This window comes from Zalophus californianus, chromosome 17, assembly GCF_009762305.2.
Source record: "Zalophus californianus isolate mZalCal1 chromosome 17, mZalCal1.pri.v2, whole genome shotgun sequence".
Lineage (NCBI taxonomy): Eukaryota > Metazoa > Chordata > Mammalia > Carnivora > Otariidae > Zalophus > Zalophus californianus.
In genome coordinates this window covers 1136901-1154670 of record NC_045611.1, presented here as the reverse complement: position 1 = coordinate 1154670, position 17770 = coordinate 1136901, and the positions used below count along the sequence as shown (strand labels likewise).

Genomic DNA, 17770 nt, shown 5'->3' with positions numbered 1-17770 from the left:
TCCAAACCGAGGGTCCGGGAGGCCCAGAAGCCACGGGCCAGAGGCATCCCTGTGGCGGCGGTGACCGGCGTGGCGCGGGTGGTGTCCGTCCTGGGCTGTGGGAGCCTGGCGGTCTGGCAGTGGCCCTTCGGTATGGGCAGGTGGGGAGGCAAATAGGGCGAGAGAAGTGGCCCGTCCGGAATTTATGCTGAAGGAGGACCCGGATTGGGAGTGGGGTGCACACGGAGAGTCAGGAGCGTGCTCTCTTTGGTTTATTTTGGGGGCTACATGGTGGACAGCTGGAGACGTGGGTCACACGACCTCGTCGATCACCGGGACCGGGTTCTCCTGGGGGCCTCCAGAAACGCCCGCTGCACCTGCTGCCTCCTCCTCGCTGGGCTTCTTTCGGGCCTCGGCTGGGGGCCGGGGCGGGGGGTTGCTGGGAGGCTGCTTGATGGTGGCCCCCACCTGCGGCCGCTCCTTGGGCTTGGGCTCGATGGGGACCCACTGCTCTCCGCGGACGGCCGCCTGCAGGGTATGGAGGGGCTGTGGATGGGTATAGGGCCTCCCAGAGGCCAACTCACCCCGCAGCCCCTGGGAACCAGGCAGGACCCACGTCTGAACCCACTAATTCCAGAGTGACAGCCAGGACCCCAGACCCAGCTGCTTCACTCTCCGGGCAGGACCCCACAGTGGGGGGAGGGCAACCTGGAGGCCCTTGAGGTGCATGCTCCAAGACCAGGCCTCCCCCCGTCCGATCTCCCCCACCCGCCCCAGGGACTAAGGCTGCGACGGGACATGAGACCACAGGGTGGGAGTGGCCCACAGGGGCAGCCAGGGAGGGCAGGGGGCCTCCCTGGGGGCACCCGCCATAGCAGGCTGGGGAAGAGAACGGGGTCTCGCTGGATGCAGAGCCCTCAGCGGGCTGGGAGGGCTTGGGAACGTGTGCTTCTCATCTGTACCCCACAATCCTTGATAAAAAAGTGTGACATCACGTCACTTATGAAGCAGAAGAATAAAATGAACGTTTGTGGTCCGACCTCCTAACTTAAATAGTAGTGCATCTACCCTGAAGAGGAGAAACTATACAGTGGACCCGAGAGGGTGCAGAGAGACGCGGCTTACGGGCAGAAAGCGGCACCTGTAGAAGGCACCAACCAGGGGGCAAACAGACAAACTTCTGTTGCGCCCAGGGAAGGATCTCACACACAAAGCTGACAGACACCTCCCTGAGGCGGAGAAAATACTCAGGCTCTGAAATTCACTCACAGAACGTTCACAGTGAAAACAGACACGAGATTCCTTCAAGTTAATAAGGAAAAGACAAAAGCCCCCTCGAAAGATGGGCAGTTCTAAGAGAAAGCTCAGACACGCAGGCGGAGGGAAGCAAGTGGGAGCCAGCAGGCCGGCCAGCCTTAGGTGGGAGGTGGGCAGACGGAGGGTGCAGGGGCCGGACGCAGGCGAGGCACCCCGCCCCCCGGCTCCTCGCGGCCGCACCCAGGAGGCCGCCGAGCGAACAGACAGGAAGGGCTCCCGTGGGGGGACCGGCAGGTGCGTCCCCAAGGAGTGAAACGGCTGGGCCCGTGGGCATTCAGAGCACAGACAACATGCCGCCCCTTTAAGAACACGCACAAATGGAAGGATGAACATCCAGCGCAAGAGAAGCGCGAGCATCTGGCCCAAAACCTGTGCCCGAGACTTCCGCCCTTGCCATCCTTCCCCAAGTCTGCCGGCCTTTCTGTGAAGACCGGGTGACGTGCATCCTTACCGCGGGACCTTTGCATGTGTCCCAACTCCGGGCAGGCCCAATGGGGCAGCTTTGGAAAACATTCACGTGGCATCTGTACTGTGAACGTGCTCCCCAGGAAGTGCTCCCAACGGCACCCCGAGTTAGCAAGAATGGGTTAGATAAAAGTATACCAAACGGGTCCCCACCGGTTGGGCCTCGGCTGGCCGTGTGACCCTGGGCCAGCCATGTCACCTCTCTGACTTCCCACTGCTTGGTCTGCAAAGCAGGGCGAGGCTCAGATAAAGGAGTTAGCACACTTTACACATGCGGCGAATGGTGTGCACGGAGTCACCGATCCCATCACAGCGCGAGCGAAGGACAAAGGCTGCAGAGCTGGCTTTGGGGACGGAGGTGGCAAGGGCCCTCGGGGCTAGTCACCGAGGGTACCACTCACCAGCAGATAGATGCTGCTCGCGATGGCCAGGCAGGCTGTCCCCAGGATGGTGGCCAGCAGGAAGCCAGCAGGTACTGACAGCCTGGGGAGGGGGGCAGGGCGGTCAGGAGGGGTCTGCGGCCCCGGGACCCCGGCTGGAGGACACGCCCAGTCCTGCGAAAGGTTGGGCTTCCATACTCGGGCCCTTGGAGCTGTCCTCTTTGCTTTTATTTGAACCTTAACGACTCTTGGGGTGCTGGCGCTCGGCCCCCACCCACCGCGCCAGGAGGAAGCTCGCACGGGGCGTTGCGGCCTGCCTGGCAGGAACCGGCAGGCGTGTGCCCCGGCAGGGAGCAGGGCCGCCCGGGTGAGGCCTCATCACCCCGCCCCTCCCCGACTACTCCTGATTCGGCTCCCAGCGTTGCCGGGAGCCATAACGCAGCACGAGGGGACATCTGGAAGCATATCTGCGCGGGGATGGGGCTGACTTGATCCAGGCGGTGGGGAGGGTTTATGCCCAGGCTGTCCTGGTCCTCAGCGGGCCGCGGGGGGGGCAGGGGGGCTCACCCAAGGTGCAGGAAGGCCCGGATGTAGTAGTTCCTGGTGAGAGGCCCGAACAGCTTCAGCACCTTGGTCATATACTTCTGTCCACTAGGCAGAGGGAGAGAGAAGACTCAGACTGTATACTACTCAGCAGCCCCCACCCGAACCCCCCGCAGAGCACCCCGGCTTCTTCGCTCCCAGACACCGAAGGGCCATGGCGGCTGGGCGGGCTCTGGCCTGTTTGCCCAGGAGGGCGTCTGCGGCGTCAGAAGGAGTGTCCTCGGCCCCCAGGCAGAGGTGGGGGAACTCACCATCTCTCCATGGTGGATCCCTTTCTCCTCTTCCCCCGGGGGTACTCCAGCAGGCAGACGAACACGCCTGCGCCACTGAACGTGCCGTTAAGGAACAGCCGGGCTCAGCCTGGAGGCCAGGGTGAGCCCCCTTTGCTGACGAGAAAACAGAGGGGTGCAGCTGCGTCCTGGAGGTCAGACAGCTGGGAAACAGGTTCCAACAGGTCTGGCCACTCTCCTGCCCTCTGGCCTGTCACAGCTGGGCCACAGGGGTTCAGCCCACTCCCGGACAGATCCCAGGCCTGCCCAGGGGGACAGCTGATAGAAGGGGGGCACAGAGGGCACCCCCAGAATTCCCGAGGCCTCAGGGCCTGCCTCAGGGCCAGTCGCTCCCCTGCTCCCAGCCTTGGCTTCCCAAACTGCGACTGAGCCCTATCCTGCCTTCCGCACGGCTGCAGGGGGTCTAACGGGCCCCGGGAAACTGTGCCGTGGGCCCAGGGGCAGCCGCGTCCCCACCCTGGGCGGAGCAGCACTCCCCGCTCCCCCCCCCTCCCCGTCCCAGGGTCTACCCTGGCAGGATACATGGAGTACACGCCAAAGTACCACTTGGTGAACTGGCCGGCAGTGGCCACGATGCCCCCCATGATGAGGACTGTGGACAGAGGGGAAGCAGGTTAGCAGGAGGCCCCCACCCCCCGGGGGATGCGCCCCCTCCCAGCCCTCTCCGTGTGCTCCACCCCCGCTTGGGGAGGCCAGCAGTCGGCCACAGATGCTCCGCAGTGGGACAACACGCTTGCCTGTGCAGGGGACACAGGCGGGGGGGAGCCCTAGGAAGCAGCACGTGCGCTGGGCAGCGAGCCGGGCAAGGCGCTGAAGGAGCGGCTCGCGCGCGGGCGGAGCCGGGTCTGCGTCCCAGCAGCTGCCTCGGAGCCCGGGGAGGGCAGGTGGGGCTGGTCTTCACCCTGGCGGCCCGCTCTCTGCAGGTCTCTGCGGACGCCTGGCCATTTGGAGCGTTTGCTTCCCGTGTTTCAAGATGACATTATCATTCGTCCGTGTTTCTGTGGACAGAGGATCTCTCCCGGCCGCACGGTGCTCCCGTTTGTCCGACTGTCTCACCTGGACCCCAGCTGTCACGTACCGATACTCCCAGGCCCTTCCGGATGTCAGCTGTTTCGAGCCTGCGGGGTGCTGCCTCATCTGATCTTTTCTCCCCAGAAATTATTTTGTTACAACTTTTTTTTATTGCGGTAAAGTATCTGTAACATGAAATGTTCCAGTGTAGCCATCTAAAAGTCTAAGGTCCTAAGTCCAGGCACACCCCCGGGCGAGCATCCCCAGAACTTCCAGCAATTTCTCCAGCTACAATTACGTGAGCTCGGTGACTTTGGGAGGTGCTCCCCCACATGCTCTTCACCCACGTCAAGACTCCCCTCAGCCCGCGAGCCCCCCGCACCCTCGTGCCCAGCCTCGGCTCACGCATGCCGCCCATGCGGTGTTCTGCTTTAGTTATCAACCGCTGACCTGCTCTCCCGTCTTTGGGGCTCAAGCTCTAAGTTCTCAACTTTCTCTTCCTGGATCACGTGCGGACTTCAGCTTCGCCTCAGCCCCAAGCCGCGGGCGCCATGACTGATTAGTCATTTACCATCGGTGCTTATTCCCGAAGGCCCCCTCCTCCGCCTCGTGGCCAGTCCCGTCTGCTGGACTCGGCGCCCCCCGGCTGATGGGCATCCTTCGGGGGTCCCCCGGGGCAGGCCTGGCAGCAGCCCGCCGGAGGAGTCGGCCTGGGTCCTGACCCCACCCTTCCTCTCTGCACCTAAGATTTCGTTCCCTTGCCTTCTGGCAGCTACTCTAGAGAAATCTGCAGTCAGTCTGATGCCAAGCCACTTTTCCCCTCTGGCAAATTTTAAGATTTTCTTTAATGGTCTCTAATCTCATTACTGTGTGTCCAAAAAGGGATTTGTTTTCCTTTATTCTGTAAAGGACTCTGCTTTCTCTCAGTCTGAGATTTCTCCATCTCTGGAAAACGCTCACCCATTACCCTTTCGTCTCGCCTCCCGGCATTCACCCGACAGAGCCCTGACTCTCACCTCTGCACCTGCTGCTGCCGTCGGGGAGGGTCTCCCCTGCCCCGCACCGTCCACGGGGCAGCTTTCTCCCCTCCACTCTGGCCCACAGGGTGCCCCCTCCCCTGCACAGGGCTCAGCTTCTCTTTAATAACCGCACCTCTGTGTCTGGGCTGCGCGCCGTGAGGTTCCGAGCCCCGTCTCCCATGAATCCTCTCGTCTTTATAGCATGTTCAATTCATCCATTAACCTTTAATGACTTTTCTTCCTTGACGTGCTGCATTAGTTCACTTTTTGCACCGTCCTGTTTTGCTGTATAATTCTCTGCTCCTTTCGCTCCTGGAGCAGTTTGGAACATACTGGTAGGCATCGATGTGTGCTCACGTTCTCAGGTCTTCCAGACGGCTCGGCCGCTCCAGCTCTGTCATGGTGTGAGCAGGTCCACCCCAGGCGGCGTGCTTCCTCGGGGCGGCTGGGGCAGGGAATGGCGGGGAGCAGACAGTTGGCAGGGTCCGGCTTCCTGCGGCCCCAGGGAGCAAACGGCCTTGCAGACAATTTTCACGTTTGCCTCTGCTGGGGGCTTTGGGGTTTCTCCAGGCCTGGGCCCAGTGCATGGGAATCTCTTGGTCTGGCGCAGGGTAGGGGACGTTAGGCCCTTCCCCACACACAGCACGGGCCTGAGTTCCCATGGTTTTGCCTTGTCCCGGACTTCTTCAATCCAGCCCTGGCTGCGGGTCCCAAGCGTCCTTGGAGGGGACCATTTCCTACTCTGTTTCTTGTGCAGGTGGCCCTCCCCAGCCCGGTCCAGCCATGCGGCCCAGCTTCGCCTGTTTCCACACAGAGGCCCCCACATCCCACCAGGTAAGAGCCTGAGCCCCTTCCTTCAGCCCAGATACACCACCTTGAAACCTCACTCTGCTTTTCGGCTAGCAGATTTCCTACCGGTGGTGCTGAGCTCTGGTACATATTAACTTTTTTTGTTGGCTGGTCAGCATCTGGGGGAACTAGAAGAGGGAAGGGCGGTGTTCTGTATTCAGCCAGCTCACTCGTGTTTGGTGCATGATTTCCGCATCCCGAGCTGCAGTGTTGCCGCCTACCCTCAGCAGGAGGGGGGCAGACACCACTGACTCACCAGGAAGGCGGGAGGAGTGCTCCACTGCCCACCAAACGCTGACAGTCCTACCACATGCAGGATGCAGCAGCGCCACGGAAAGATGAGGCCTCGGCTATCGGGGGGCTCACGGTCTTGTTAGGCGGAGCAGAAATAAACATCAGAACTAGAAGGGGGGGCGCCTGGGTGGCTCAGTCGGTTAAGTGGCTCGGGTCATGATCCTGGGGTCCTGGGCTCGAGCCCCACGTCCGGCTCCCCGCTCAGCAGAGAGCCTGCTTCTCCCTCTCCCTCTGCCTGCCATTCTGCCTACTTGTGCTCTCTCTCTATCTCTGTCAAATAAATAAATAAAATCTTAAAAAAAAAAAAAACTAGAAGAGGGGGAAGGTAACTGAATGTCTGGGGCTACTCTCCACCTGGTGCTCTGGAAAGACACCTCCAAGCAGGTGGCATCTTGAGCTGAGAAACAAATGGAGAAGTCAGCCAGCCACAGAGGCTTCAGCTCAGCAAAGGCCCTGCGGTCTGCTCAGGAAATCCGGGCACAGAAAGGAAGCCTGTGCATGAGTCCGGCAAGGCAGGGAGCTGGAGGCTCAGGGCCCAGAGCAGCCAGAATCTGGCTTTTGGTGTGTGTACAGGAAAACCCCAGGAAGGCTTTCAGCAGCAGGTGCCAAGATCGGGTCAGATGGGGTTTCCCACAATAGAAAAGTCTGTGGAGTGTGACTGTGGCTAAGGTCTCACCAGGCCTGAGCCATCCCTGGAGGCTGCAGTTTATACCCAGGAGAATAGTCAGCAAGGGAGGAACCAGAGCAGGGCTCTGGGGGACCTTCTAACAAACGGTCTTATTTGATTTGATGATGGAGAGGGCTAAGCCCAGGCCCCGACTTCACCGTCTGCGCAGCGGACGTGAGAGAAGTGTGGGTCCCAAGGCACCACAGGCTGTAGCCAAGGCCAGGATGGCTGGCCTGCACGCAGTGGACCGTCAAAGAATGGGGTTCCGGGGCCCAGAACCCTCTACTTCCTGGGAGGCTGGTCTGCAGTGGACAGCCTGGGGACAATGAGGAGCACCGTGTGACCAACCCACTGGTTCTTGGCCACTCGAGATGCCCAAAGCAAGGGTGACCTGCCTGGACATACAACACACCGCTAGACCCCATATTCTAAACTGTGATCCAACAGTGGGGGCTGGGGAGACTTTGTCTACCTTCCCTCCCCAGGTGGCAGGAGGCCTCGGGGGGGGGGGGATCCCAGGCGAATGGTGCTGGGCTGTCTGCACATTCCCCACTGGGCACAGGCCCTTCCTGGGAGTGGCAGGTCCCTGGAGGGGGGCCAGGCAGAGCCTCTGGGCCCCCTCTTGACTCTGGGCCCGCTTTTACCCCACCCAGTCCCGAGAGGTTCCTGCTTGTGAGTACTGAGCTGGGGTACACACCCCACTGCTCCCTAACCAGAGCTCTTGAGCACGCGTGGCAGGGTGACTGGGGGCGCTGCCACCCTTCCCCAGAAGCAGTCTCTTTGGGAGCAGAGCTGAACGCGGGTCACTCTGAGTGTTTCCAGCCACCTTATGAAATCCCAGATGCCCTTCTGTGCAACTGAGGGCTGGGCCCCACATGGAGAGCGCCTGCCACCCCGGGCCCAGGAAGAGAGGGAGCCCCTCCCCACCGCTGGGCAAAGCCCCCCCACTCCCGGGCAGCAGGCCCCCACCCCTCACCGCCCCGGGCGTCCACTTGCTGGTTGCACCCAACTCCGGTGGGCAGTGACTCCCCCGGAAACCACCAAGGACGAAACGCCTCTTCTCTGGCTGCAACTTCCTCTCTCGGCGGAGAGGTCCGGGCGGGGGTGGGGGAGCGTAGAGGGGACAGCTGGGGGGTTGGCAGGAGCCGGGGGATTGGTCTCCGAACCCCCTCTGCAGGATAAGGTCCCTGACTGCTCGGCTGGCCGCAGCCCACCCCCACCTCGAGCCCGCCCCGCAGCTGCAGGTCCTCAGCCCCGCCTTCAGTCCCCACTTCCCGGCCCGCAGCCCGAGGTCTCGGCGCCCCCGCCGGCCCGGCCCGCAGCCCGAGGTCTCGGCGCGCACTCACTCAGGCCGGAGGCCAGTGCCTGCTCGTTGGCCCACATGGCCCACTCGATCTGCCCCATGGTGGCGGAGGCGACCACGGCTCGGCGGGATCCCTGCGACACTGCGTCCCGCGGTACCGCCGCCCGCCCCGCCCCGCCCCCAGCGGCAGCCCCGCCCCCAGCGACAGCCCCGCCCCCAGCGGCAGCCCCGCCCCCAGCGGCAGCCCCGCCCCCAGCGGCAGCCCCGCCTCCGGAAAGCCTCGCCCCGCCGGGCAGGCGGGTACCCCGCTGGGGCCGTCGCCGCCCCGCTGTCCTTGAGAGCCGGGACCGAGCGTGGGCGGGGCCTGTCGGCCCCCGGCCTCCCTCCCTGGCGGGGTCCCCTGCAGGCCCAGCCAGACCGCCTCCGGGCCCAGGCCCGGCCCACTTCCTCCTCCCCGCTCCTTCCGGCCACGGGAGCGGGAGGCCACCATTTGTGCTCCACTTCCCAAGCATCGCCTGGGCTGATTCGGACCAGGGCGATCCCTGGAGGGCTGGGTCACACGGGCATCAGGCTGCGACGTGGAGGGACCTGCCTAAGAGGGCAGAGGCACCCCAGAACGCTCAGCTTCCAGACCAAGGATCCCACAGGCAGCAACAGGGGTTTCTCCCAAAAGAGGTGTGGGCAGGCTGGTTCCTAGAAGGTTTTAAAGGCCTAGAACCTTCACCACGGCCACACAATGGATGCCCCACAAGGGAACAAGGCGCCAGTACTCACCACGAGGGACAGTGGCAAGCCCAGCCCCCACTTCCTCATCTGGCCGTGGCCTGGGGCAGGTGTGGCGGAGGTCAAACTGCAGGCAACCCTCTGCTCAGAGGACTAACTCCTCTGCAGGACAGGATGTGCCAAGCTTCTGGAGAAATCCAGAATGCAGGAGTGTGTCCTTGTCACCTCCCCCCACCCTCTGCGTCAGGATCACAGCCCAGCAGGTGCTTCAGCAGCAGCTGCCACGGCCACGGCCACGGCCACAACCCCAGGCCACAGCCCTGACCCTGGTGGGAGAGGGATGGGGGTTTGGCCCAGGTGTCCACCTTCTCCTGGAAGCCTGCCTCGCATTGCACTGATGTTTCAGAAATGGGGAGGGGTGGCATTCCTGTGGTTTCGGGAACCAGAAACTTCTGGGCTGTGGGGAATCATGTCCTTAACCAGCAAACCCACTTCCCACCTTCTTTCATGGACAGGGACCTAAAGCCAGACCCAAACCACCTCCTCACACCCCTCAGAGCCTCAGTGACCATGTCAGCCGCCGAACACGGGTCATGGCCACATGCTGAACACTCGCTGTGTGGCCAGCAGCGGACAGGCAAGCGAAGGGGACAGAAAGCAGCTTTTTTGGGTGCGCTGCCCATACCCTCCCAGCCTCTCAGCACAGGGGCCCCAGAGCGCTGGTGTCGGAACCACAAAAGAGCACGTCTGCCCCAGTCAGCCCCGCTGCCTTTATTCCCAGCAGCCCACAGGCTCCGTTGGTGCTGCTCGCCCACCGCCCGCTGGAGACACACCTGGGGTCTTTCTGTGCCACATGCCTGAGTCTGGCAGAGGGAGCATGGGGGCTGTCTCAGGCTTGAAGCTTCTGTGGGGGGGTCCCTGAGGTCTGCAGCGGTGACCTGTCCTCCGGCTCTGAGGAGGGGTGCCAACTCCCCGTCATGTCCGGCAGAGCTGCTGTTTGGGGCTGTGGGAGTGGCCTCGGAGAGTGAGTCCAGGGGGCCCTCTGAAGGGTGCCCCGCAGCTCCACACCATCCAGCTCAGTGCCCAGTATCGGATCCTTGGTGCTCATACCCACTCTCTTCTCGGCAAAGCACTGGGTGAGGCTGGGGCGAGGTGAGGCACTTGGTGGGGGGGCATTCCCGATGGCCCGGGTGGCGCACATAGTCACTCCACTGACCCAACTCGGCCACAGCACGTGGTCCGGCCTGGAGCCCAGTGGCTAGCCCTCAAGCCCCAACAAGCATGGACCCGCCACCCGCCACACCCAGCTCCCCAGTCCCAGCGAAGCGGCCCTTCTCCCCGCAGTGGCCAGGGCTCCCCTCGGGGAAGGCAGTCAAGCGGCTGGCTTCGGCAGGCCGTCTGGGCCCAGGAGGTGAGCGTGAGGGTCATCCAGGATTTGAGGCCCAGGTCCCACCTGTCAGATGGGGATAACGGGAGAGGCAGGTAAGTGCAGGTCAGAAGCTAACAACCCACGTGGTAACACACTGACACCCTGACCCACACGGGGCACCCTGTCGCTTGACCCCCATCACCCAGACCCGGGGTAGACAGCATGTCCCAAGTGGAAGGGCCTGGGGGCTCAAGTCACAGGAATTAGAATCAGACAGATCTCAATGAAATGCTGGCTCAGGCATTCAAACAGGGATTCTGACCTCATCCTGTCCGGTGAGCCATAAAGGTCCCCAGGACCCCCAGCACCTACATGTCTCCTTAAGTCTGCCCCCTCAGCACAGAGAATACCACCCCACAATGCCGGGGGTCCTTAAACATCCACTTGCAGGGTAAGTGAGTGAATGGGACAAGCCACATTGTACTAAATGCTCTGAAAACCCAAAGGTAATGTCACTGCGTCTTCTGCTCCTACTCTTGGCAAGTCGGCTTCCCAGCCAACTGGGAAGATGGCAGCTGAAGGGAGCCCCTTCGCCTGGGGGCAGGCGGGGTCTGAGCCTGCAAGGCTGGAGGCGCCACCCCTCAGTCAGCGGGGCTGCTGGGCCTCACCTGGGTGGCAATGATGTACTTGACACCGCCGGGGGTGGGGTCCACGTCCAGCGCAGCTTTGAGCTCGTCCGAGAGTGGGACAGGCCTCACGGGCAGCCCTTTCAGAAACCTGGGGAAAGACAGGTAGGCAGGTCCGGAGGCCATGGACGGGAGGTGTGCAGACAGCAGATACAAGACAGGAAGCAGACTGGTGGCTGTGGTGGTTGGGGGAGGGGGGCAGGGTTCTTCTGGGGAAACGCAGAAGCCCCGGAACCAGATGGAGATAACGGGAGAGGCAGGTAAGTACAGGTCAGAAGCTAACAACCCGTGTGTGGCCACAGCCCCGGGGCGCACACTCCAAGGCTGCGTAAACGTGGTGTGTATCCGACCTCGCCCACGAAGGCCAGCACAAGTGAACAAGTGCCTGGCGGGCCCGCCAGGAGGGGGGCTTTGGGTTTCCTCCTCTTCCACTCCTCACCCGTGGCCCCTGCTTGGCCCAGGGGTGGAACAAAGGTCAAGAAGGAAGCACCTCATGGGGCGCCTGCGTGGTTCAGGCGTTTGAGCAACCAAGTCTTGGTTTCAGTTCAGGCCATGATCTCAGGGTCCTGGGATCGAGCTCGTGTCGGGCTGTGTGCTCAGTGGGGAGTCTGCTTCTCCCTCTCCCTCTGCTCTCCCCCCCACTCACGCTCTCTCCCTCTCTCAAATAAATAACATCTTTGAAAAAAAAGAAGACGAAGGCAACGCCTCAGTCCGAGTGTCAGTCCATGGACTTGCTCCCCAGAACGTGAAAGCCTGCAAACCTCCCACGGGGTGACAAGAGCAATGAGTTCAGAGTCCCCCGAAGGACACCAGCTGCCTTGGGGGCCGTCCTTGGTCATGGGGTCTGTCCATGGTGAGGAAGTCAGCCTTCTAGCCCCACCCACTACAAGTCAGTGTCGCCCCGACGACGGTGACACATAAACCGACCCCACATACTCCCTGCACCCCTAGCAGGGAGGCGTCCCTGCGCGGAAAACGACTGGAGGAGAGAAGTACAAAGGCCCAGCCGTCACCGCGAGGCCGCAGGCACCGCTCCCAGGAGCCATTATACTGCATGCACCTGCACGTGAGGCCACCGGGCTGTGACACGTGATGGTCACAGGGAGGCACCCTTGGTGGCACACTGCTTGGGGTCCCTGCAGAGACTGAAACTCCCATGGGACCCCATTCAGCACCACGGCCTCAGGGGCCACCGTCCCAGATCTCAGCAGGAGACCCTGCTCCTCCCTCCACGCCTCCCAAATGTGGGAGACCCCCAACTCACTTGTCTCCGTTCGACTCGGGGGGGAAGCACTGTCTCACGGCAGCCACGAACTCAGGCACAGTGTCCTCCAGGGTGAAGACCACGGCATTGGGGCCCGCGTCAAATGTGTACGCCACCTGGAACCCACGTGGTCAGTGCTGAGTGTCTGCAGAGTGGCCGGTCCGGCTCACACGGAGACCCACGGCTGCCCACGGCCGAGCCGGGCCCAGGCGAGCTGCCTGCCGTGGAGCCGCGGCACCTCTGCCCATCAGCTCAGGACCAGCGTCTTCACGTGTGGGCCACACACCCCTGAACCGGCCAAAAAACAAAGCACCTGCAGACCACAGGGGACAGCGGGAGCCGGGAAGCCCTGTCTCGGCCGGCCTGTGCTCGACCGCAGCCGGGCTCTCTGGCAGCAGCTCTGGGCCCAAGGGCTGTCCCAGGGAACACGCCGCAACTCTGGGGAGCCGGCAGAATGGCGTCAGCCCCCACCTGCCCCCCACCCGGCCTTGCCTTGGTCTGCCCATGGTGGGCGTTGAAGCAGTGCACCAGCTGGACAATGCGCCTGGAGGTGTCGCTGAGGTAAGAGATGGGTGGGAAGGTGTCCAGGCAGGTGGCGTGGAACTGGTTGCTGTCCTTCATGGTCAGCTGGCCGAAACCCTGGAAGTCGCGCTCCTGGACACAGCGGGTCATCTCTGCCATGCGTGCTGGCACCACCGATTCAGCCCGGAACTGCAAGGCACATTCCCGTGAGATGCGGCCGTTCCCCCGGTCAGAGCCCTGGCCCTGCAGGGCGGCCAGGGGCTCTGCTGGGGGTGCTGAGCCGAGCAGAGCAGCCTGGCTTTGAAGGATGCAGGTGGAGCCTGCTGTGTGTTGCGATGTGCAGGACGTGCCCTGGGACGCCGCTCACCCATCCCGCCACCAGCCTTACCCTGAGCAGGGAGCTGGTCTCCACGCTGGTCTGCATGCCTGCGGTGCTGCCCATCAGCTTCTTCTCCGCGCTCACCTGCACCAAGAGAAATACCCTGGACCCCACCCTGCAGCCCCCAGCCTGAAACATCCAACCTGTCCCACCACCCCCCCGCCCAGCCACAGAGGTCGCCTCCCTCAGCAGACAGGGCAGGCCTGGGAACAGTAGCCCCTTTGCTGCAGGAAGTCACTCAAAGCTTCTCCAGGTGCCTCTACCACCTGGGGAGCCCACAGGCCAGGAGGAACCGCCCCCTCCCAGCCTCACTCACCACAAGTATGAGGACTCGGAGCTCGGGCCAGTGTGACTCCGGGGCCACCTGCCGGGCTATGCTGTCCTTCCCATCGGCCCGCTCCCCCATCTGCCACTCCACAAAGCCACCATACAGGCTCCGGCAGGCGCTGCCTGAGCCCCGGCGAGCCACTTCCGAGAGGTCACTCTCAACCCCGTAGACCCGGGCCAGGGCATATGCTGTAGGCACAGGGTGAAGGGCAGAGGGGGCTCAGATGGGTGGGGTAGGGATGAAGACTTTGAAAAGCCATGTGGAGCAGAGACCAAAGCAGAGAGGCCTGAAAAGCGGGCATGAGCACGGCAGCTGGTAGTGCTGGGCGTCAGGGAGCAGGGCTGGGTCTGGCCAAGGGTCTATAGCCAGGATACAGAGCTGGGGGCCCACAAGGCAAGCTCTCTGTCCCCACCACTGCGTGTCCTCCTGCCCTTGCCAGTCATCGAGGGTGGCTTAAGCATGGGCACATGAACTGGCTGAGCAAGTAAGTATCACCCCTGGGGTTTCTGCTAGGCCACACACGGTGAGCCCACCGCCTGCCCCTGTGGTACCCAGCTTTGCCCCAGGTGGGGGGGGCGGCTACTGGAGAGTGAGCCAGCACAGAGGAAAGCGGAGCAGGGGTCTGGAGGGAGGGAGACAGGTTCCCAATGAACCTGTCGGAGCACCTGGAGCCAGCTGCACCTGGAGCCAGTTAAGCCAAGAAACTGGCCCTATCTTAGGCGTAAGCAAGTTGGAGATGGGTTTCTGACACATACAACCTAGAGGATTCTGCACACAGACCCCGGGGAAGACTTTAGCACTCGGGTCCCTGAAGGCTGTGAGCGTGTGAAGTGCCGCCTGCCGCAGCACAGCACCCTAGGGGCCCTGGGTCTCCTGTGGGCACCCACCTAGGCAGGCATAACCTGCCGCCGAGGAGGCCAGGCCCGCGGCCGTGGGGAAGTTGTTCACTGATGCGATGTGAACCTTGTAGCTGAGGCTGAGGGGCAGCGGGTCCTCATCACCGGCGCTCCTCCGCTTCCGGGCCAGGCGGCGGACTGAAGGGACGGGGGGGACAGTCACTGGGCAGAGTGGCCCCGACCTGCTCCTGGCAACTCACCTGCCATGAGTCAGGAAGAAGCAGCGGCACCGCTGAAGCCGGGCCTCTGCCCAGACTTGGTGCGGGCCTCCTGCTCAGGGTAAAGCCCCAGACCCCAGCGCCAGACCCACACCCGACCCCGGCTATGCTAACAGGCATCCCCCTCCTCCCCCGCAACAGGGGCCGGGCTGCGGTGGGAAGTCAGGGGAGCCAGGAGGCAGCAGCACCTTCTGTGCCCTCAGACCCAGCCCAGAGTGAAGAAGGGACAGTGGAGTAAGGAACCAGCTTGGCCTGGCCCCAGCCCCGCGCACCTCCCTCTCGGGACCCCACTCACTCTCCCTCAGGCAGGCCTGGAGGCGGGGCTGGCCCACGTCCTCCTCCTGGCCATTCAGCCAAATTCGGTCCTCGGTGAAGTCCTTGCTAATGGCAGCTGTGGTGGTGGTTTTCAACTGGGAAAGAAAACACAGGCCACCTCAGGGGCGGGTGCCAGCTAAACAGCCCCCTCCACTGGGGAGGGCCTTCCTATGCCCCACTCAGGGGCAGGGACGGCCTTACTGGAGAACAGGGCTGTTGAGGCCCAGCAGGCCAGGCCGGGCAGTGAGGAAGGCCCCAAGCCACACAGCAGGCTCGGTGCCAGGCTTGGTCTCCAGCACGCAGGGTGCAGCCCACACTGTCATGGCCCACAGCAGAGCCACTGGGCACGGGTCCAGGAGGAAGGGATGCGGACCTCCAGAGGAGACCAGGGAGCACGGGAGTGCATGTGAAGAACAGTCCTAATGGGCTGTGTGTGTGCGTGTATGTGTGTGTGTGTGTAACAGTCACTGGTTACGGAGTTACTGCTACCAATCCAACTGTCACACAAAAGTTCAACAAAAGAAGTGTGGTAGATATTTGCTCTGGTGTTTGGTGCCGACCCATACTAACCTGGTCCTGGTGCAAGGTGACACTCAGAGAGGAGTTGATGGGTAGGATCAGGTCCTCATCTCGCTTTCCCCCTGGAACAAACAACCCAAGGCAAGGCCAGTCCATTTCCCAGCCCTGCAAACCAGCACGCTGTTGCGCTCACTCCTCCCCACCAGTGCTCCCCCATCTGCCGGGAGCCTGCTCTCTGCACCGGATACGTCCTCTTCCTCCTGTGCCCTCACCTTCAGGAAGTCCTCCTGGATTGCTCCCCACTTCACTGGGCTCCCGCTCCCAGAGCGGAGCCGGAGGCCAGCCCATCCCCCTGCTTCAACACTTCTGTTTAATCTTGTTTCATCTGTTCAACGGATTACCTTGGAGTGCCTTCCAGGCCCTGAGCATTCTGATGGTAAGGTTCTTGCCTCCCACACAGGAGGAGCCCTGGTTACAGAAAACGCCTCCAAGCTCTCTGCTCTCACGCCCTGGAGACACGCGGGACCGCCCCCACTGCCCGCACACCAGCGACAAAGGAAACCTTCGTGGAGGGGGAAGTGGCGGATCTCTCGGTGAGGCAGTCACAGCACACGGCGCTTTCGTGTGCAGTGCTGGGAGGGTGGACAGTTAAGGGGGTGGTAATGACTACCGCCTGGCAGGTGACCCGTGATGGCACAGACACGGACCAGCACAAACACTCCCAGCTCATCTGTGACAAGAGTGCAGAAGCAATGCAAATGAGAGGAACGGCCTTCTCAGCAAATGCTGCCCCGATAACGGGACATCCAGAGGCCAGAGGAAGACTGCAACCCGACTCCCGTGCCTTACACAGAGAAACAATTCAAGGTGGGGACTTAAATTTAAAACATAAAACTACAAAACCTTTAGAAAAACACACGGGAGAAAACCTTTAGGCTGTAGGACCAGGCAAATGCGTCTGACTTGACACCAAAAGCATGACCCACTCGTGGAAAAACTGACACACTGTGGAGTTCACCAAAACTTTAACAACTTTGGCTCTTTGAAAGACCCTGTTAGAAGGATGAGAAGACAAGCTACGGAGTGGGAGAAAATATTGGCAAACCCCGTGTCCAACAAAGGATTAGTAGAATATATCGCAAACTCTCAAAACTCCACGGTAAGAAAGGGCACGGTCCAAGCAGAACATGGACATGAGGACATGCAGGTTACAGGTAAGCAGGAGAGCAGGTGTTCGGTATCCCTAGCCCGAAACCCACAACCAGATGTCACCCCACCGATGAGAGTAGCTCAAATAACAACTGACAGCACCACCACAGGCTGAAGAGCTGGACCACACGGACACTGCTGGTGGGAATGCAAAGTGGGGTGGGAAGTTTTTCTTTATTTTACTTTTTTTAAGATTTTATTTATTTATTTGGCAGAGAGATAGGATCAGAGAGCACAAGTGGGGAAACGGCAGAGGAAGAGGGAGAAGCAGGGGCGCCTGGGTGGCTCAGTCGGTGAAGCGCCTGCCTTCGGCTCAGGTCCTGATCGCAAAGTCCTGGGATCGAGCCGGAGTGGGGCCCCTGCTGAGCAGGGAGCCTGCTTCTTCCTCTTCCTCTGCTCCTCCCCGCAACTTGTGCACGTGCGCTCTCTCTCAAATAAACAAAATCTTTAAATTATTTTTAAAAAAATAAAAAACTAAAGTGCAACTACCCTGTGGCGCAGCAGAGGCATTCCTGGACATCGGTCCCCAAAGAATGACAGCTTGTACCCACACAAGCCCTGGTGCAGTTTTGCAGCAGCTTGATTCACGATAAAGCTCAACCTGGAAACAACCCAGCTGCTAAGGAACGTGTGGGGCGTCCCCACCAGCCAACAGGGCTCAGGCCGAAAGAGGCCAGGGATGACGTGAGCAGCCGCCTGCACGAGTCTCCGGACCCACCGCGACAAGAGCACTCCCCAAAGCGACACAGGCTGTGGTTCCGCTAACGGCGATCTTCAGGTGACAGCATGAGACCCGGGCAGCGGCCCCCAGCCGGCCAGCTGCGGGAGGCCGAGGGAGCCCAGCCCCCGTGCTGGGCACTGTCACCGTCCCCCGCGGGGCTGGCCGTCCTGTGGCCACGCGCACCCCCCCCCGTCCCGCCCCCGCGGGGCCGAGCGTCCCTCGGGGACGCTGTCGCCAACCGGCTCGCCCCCGCGGGGCAGACATCCCGCGCGGGCCGTGTTCGGCGCCCCCGGCCGCGCACTCACAGTACTTGATGACCGCGATGTTGACCGGCGCGGTGCAGGTCACCGCCACCGGCGGCTTCTCAGGAGCCATAGCCTCGAAACGGCGAACGCAGCGCTCAGCCGCCACCAGGGCCCGGCTCGCACCGCACCTGCCCTGCGA

The 17770-nt window shown here is 62.0% G+C and overlaps 2 protein-coding genes across 3 annotated transcripts; both read right to left on the bottom strand.

Annotated features, from left to right (window-relative positions):
- Positions 1–211: 211 nt before the first annotated feature.
- LOC113936564 (cytochrome b-245 light chain) lies at positions 212–8355 on the bottom strand. The gene is made up of 6 exons (XM_027619924.1): positions 8221–8355; positions 3557–3626; positions 2996–3070; positions 2709–2792; positions 2163–2244; positions 212–507 (listed from the first exon to the last, which is right to left on the bottom strand). The coding sequence occupies exons 1-6, from the start codon at positions 8276–8278 to the stop codon at positions 292–294; spliced, it is 585 nt and encodes a 194-aa protein (XP_027475725.1). The 5' UTR covers positions 8279–8355; the 3' UTR covers positions 212–291.
- Positions 8356–9656: 1301 nt separating this feature from the next.
- MVD (mevalonate diphosphate decarboxylase) lies at positions 9657–17751 on the bottom strand. Of its 2 annotated transcripts, none has more exons than XM_027620236.1 (10): positions 17632–17751; positions 15448–15518; positions 14858–14972; positions 14336–14482; positions 13437–13636; positions 13130–13204; positions 12712–12930; positions 12220–12335; positions 10938–11046; positions 9657–10353 (listed from the first exon to the last, which is right to left on the bottom strand). In XM_027620236.1, exons 1-10 carry the CDS (start codon positions 17699–17701, stop codon positions 10273–10275), a joined length of 1203 nt encoding a protein of 400 aa, XP_027476037.1. In that variant the 5' UTR covers positions 17702–17751; the 3' UTR covers positions 9657–10272. The 2 variants fall into 2 exon arrangements, with proteins under 2 accessions (XP_027476037.1, XP_027476038.1); XM_027620237.2 differs by lacking the exon at positions 17632–17751 and adding an exon at positions 17095–17301.
- Positions 17752–17770: the final 19 nt, after the last annotated feature.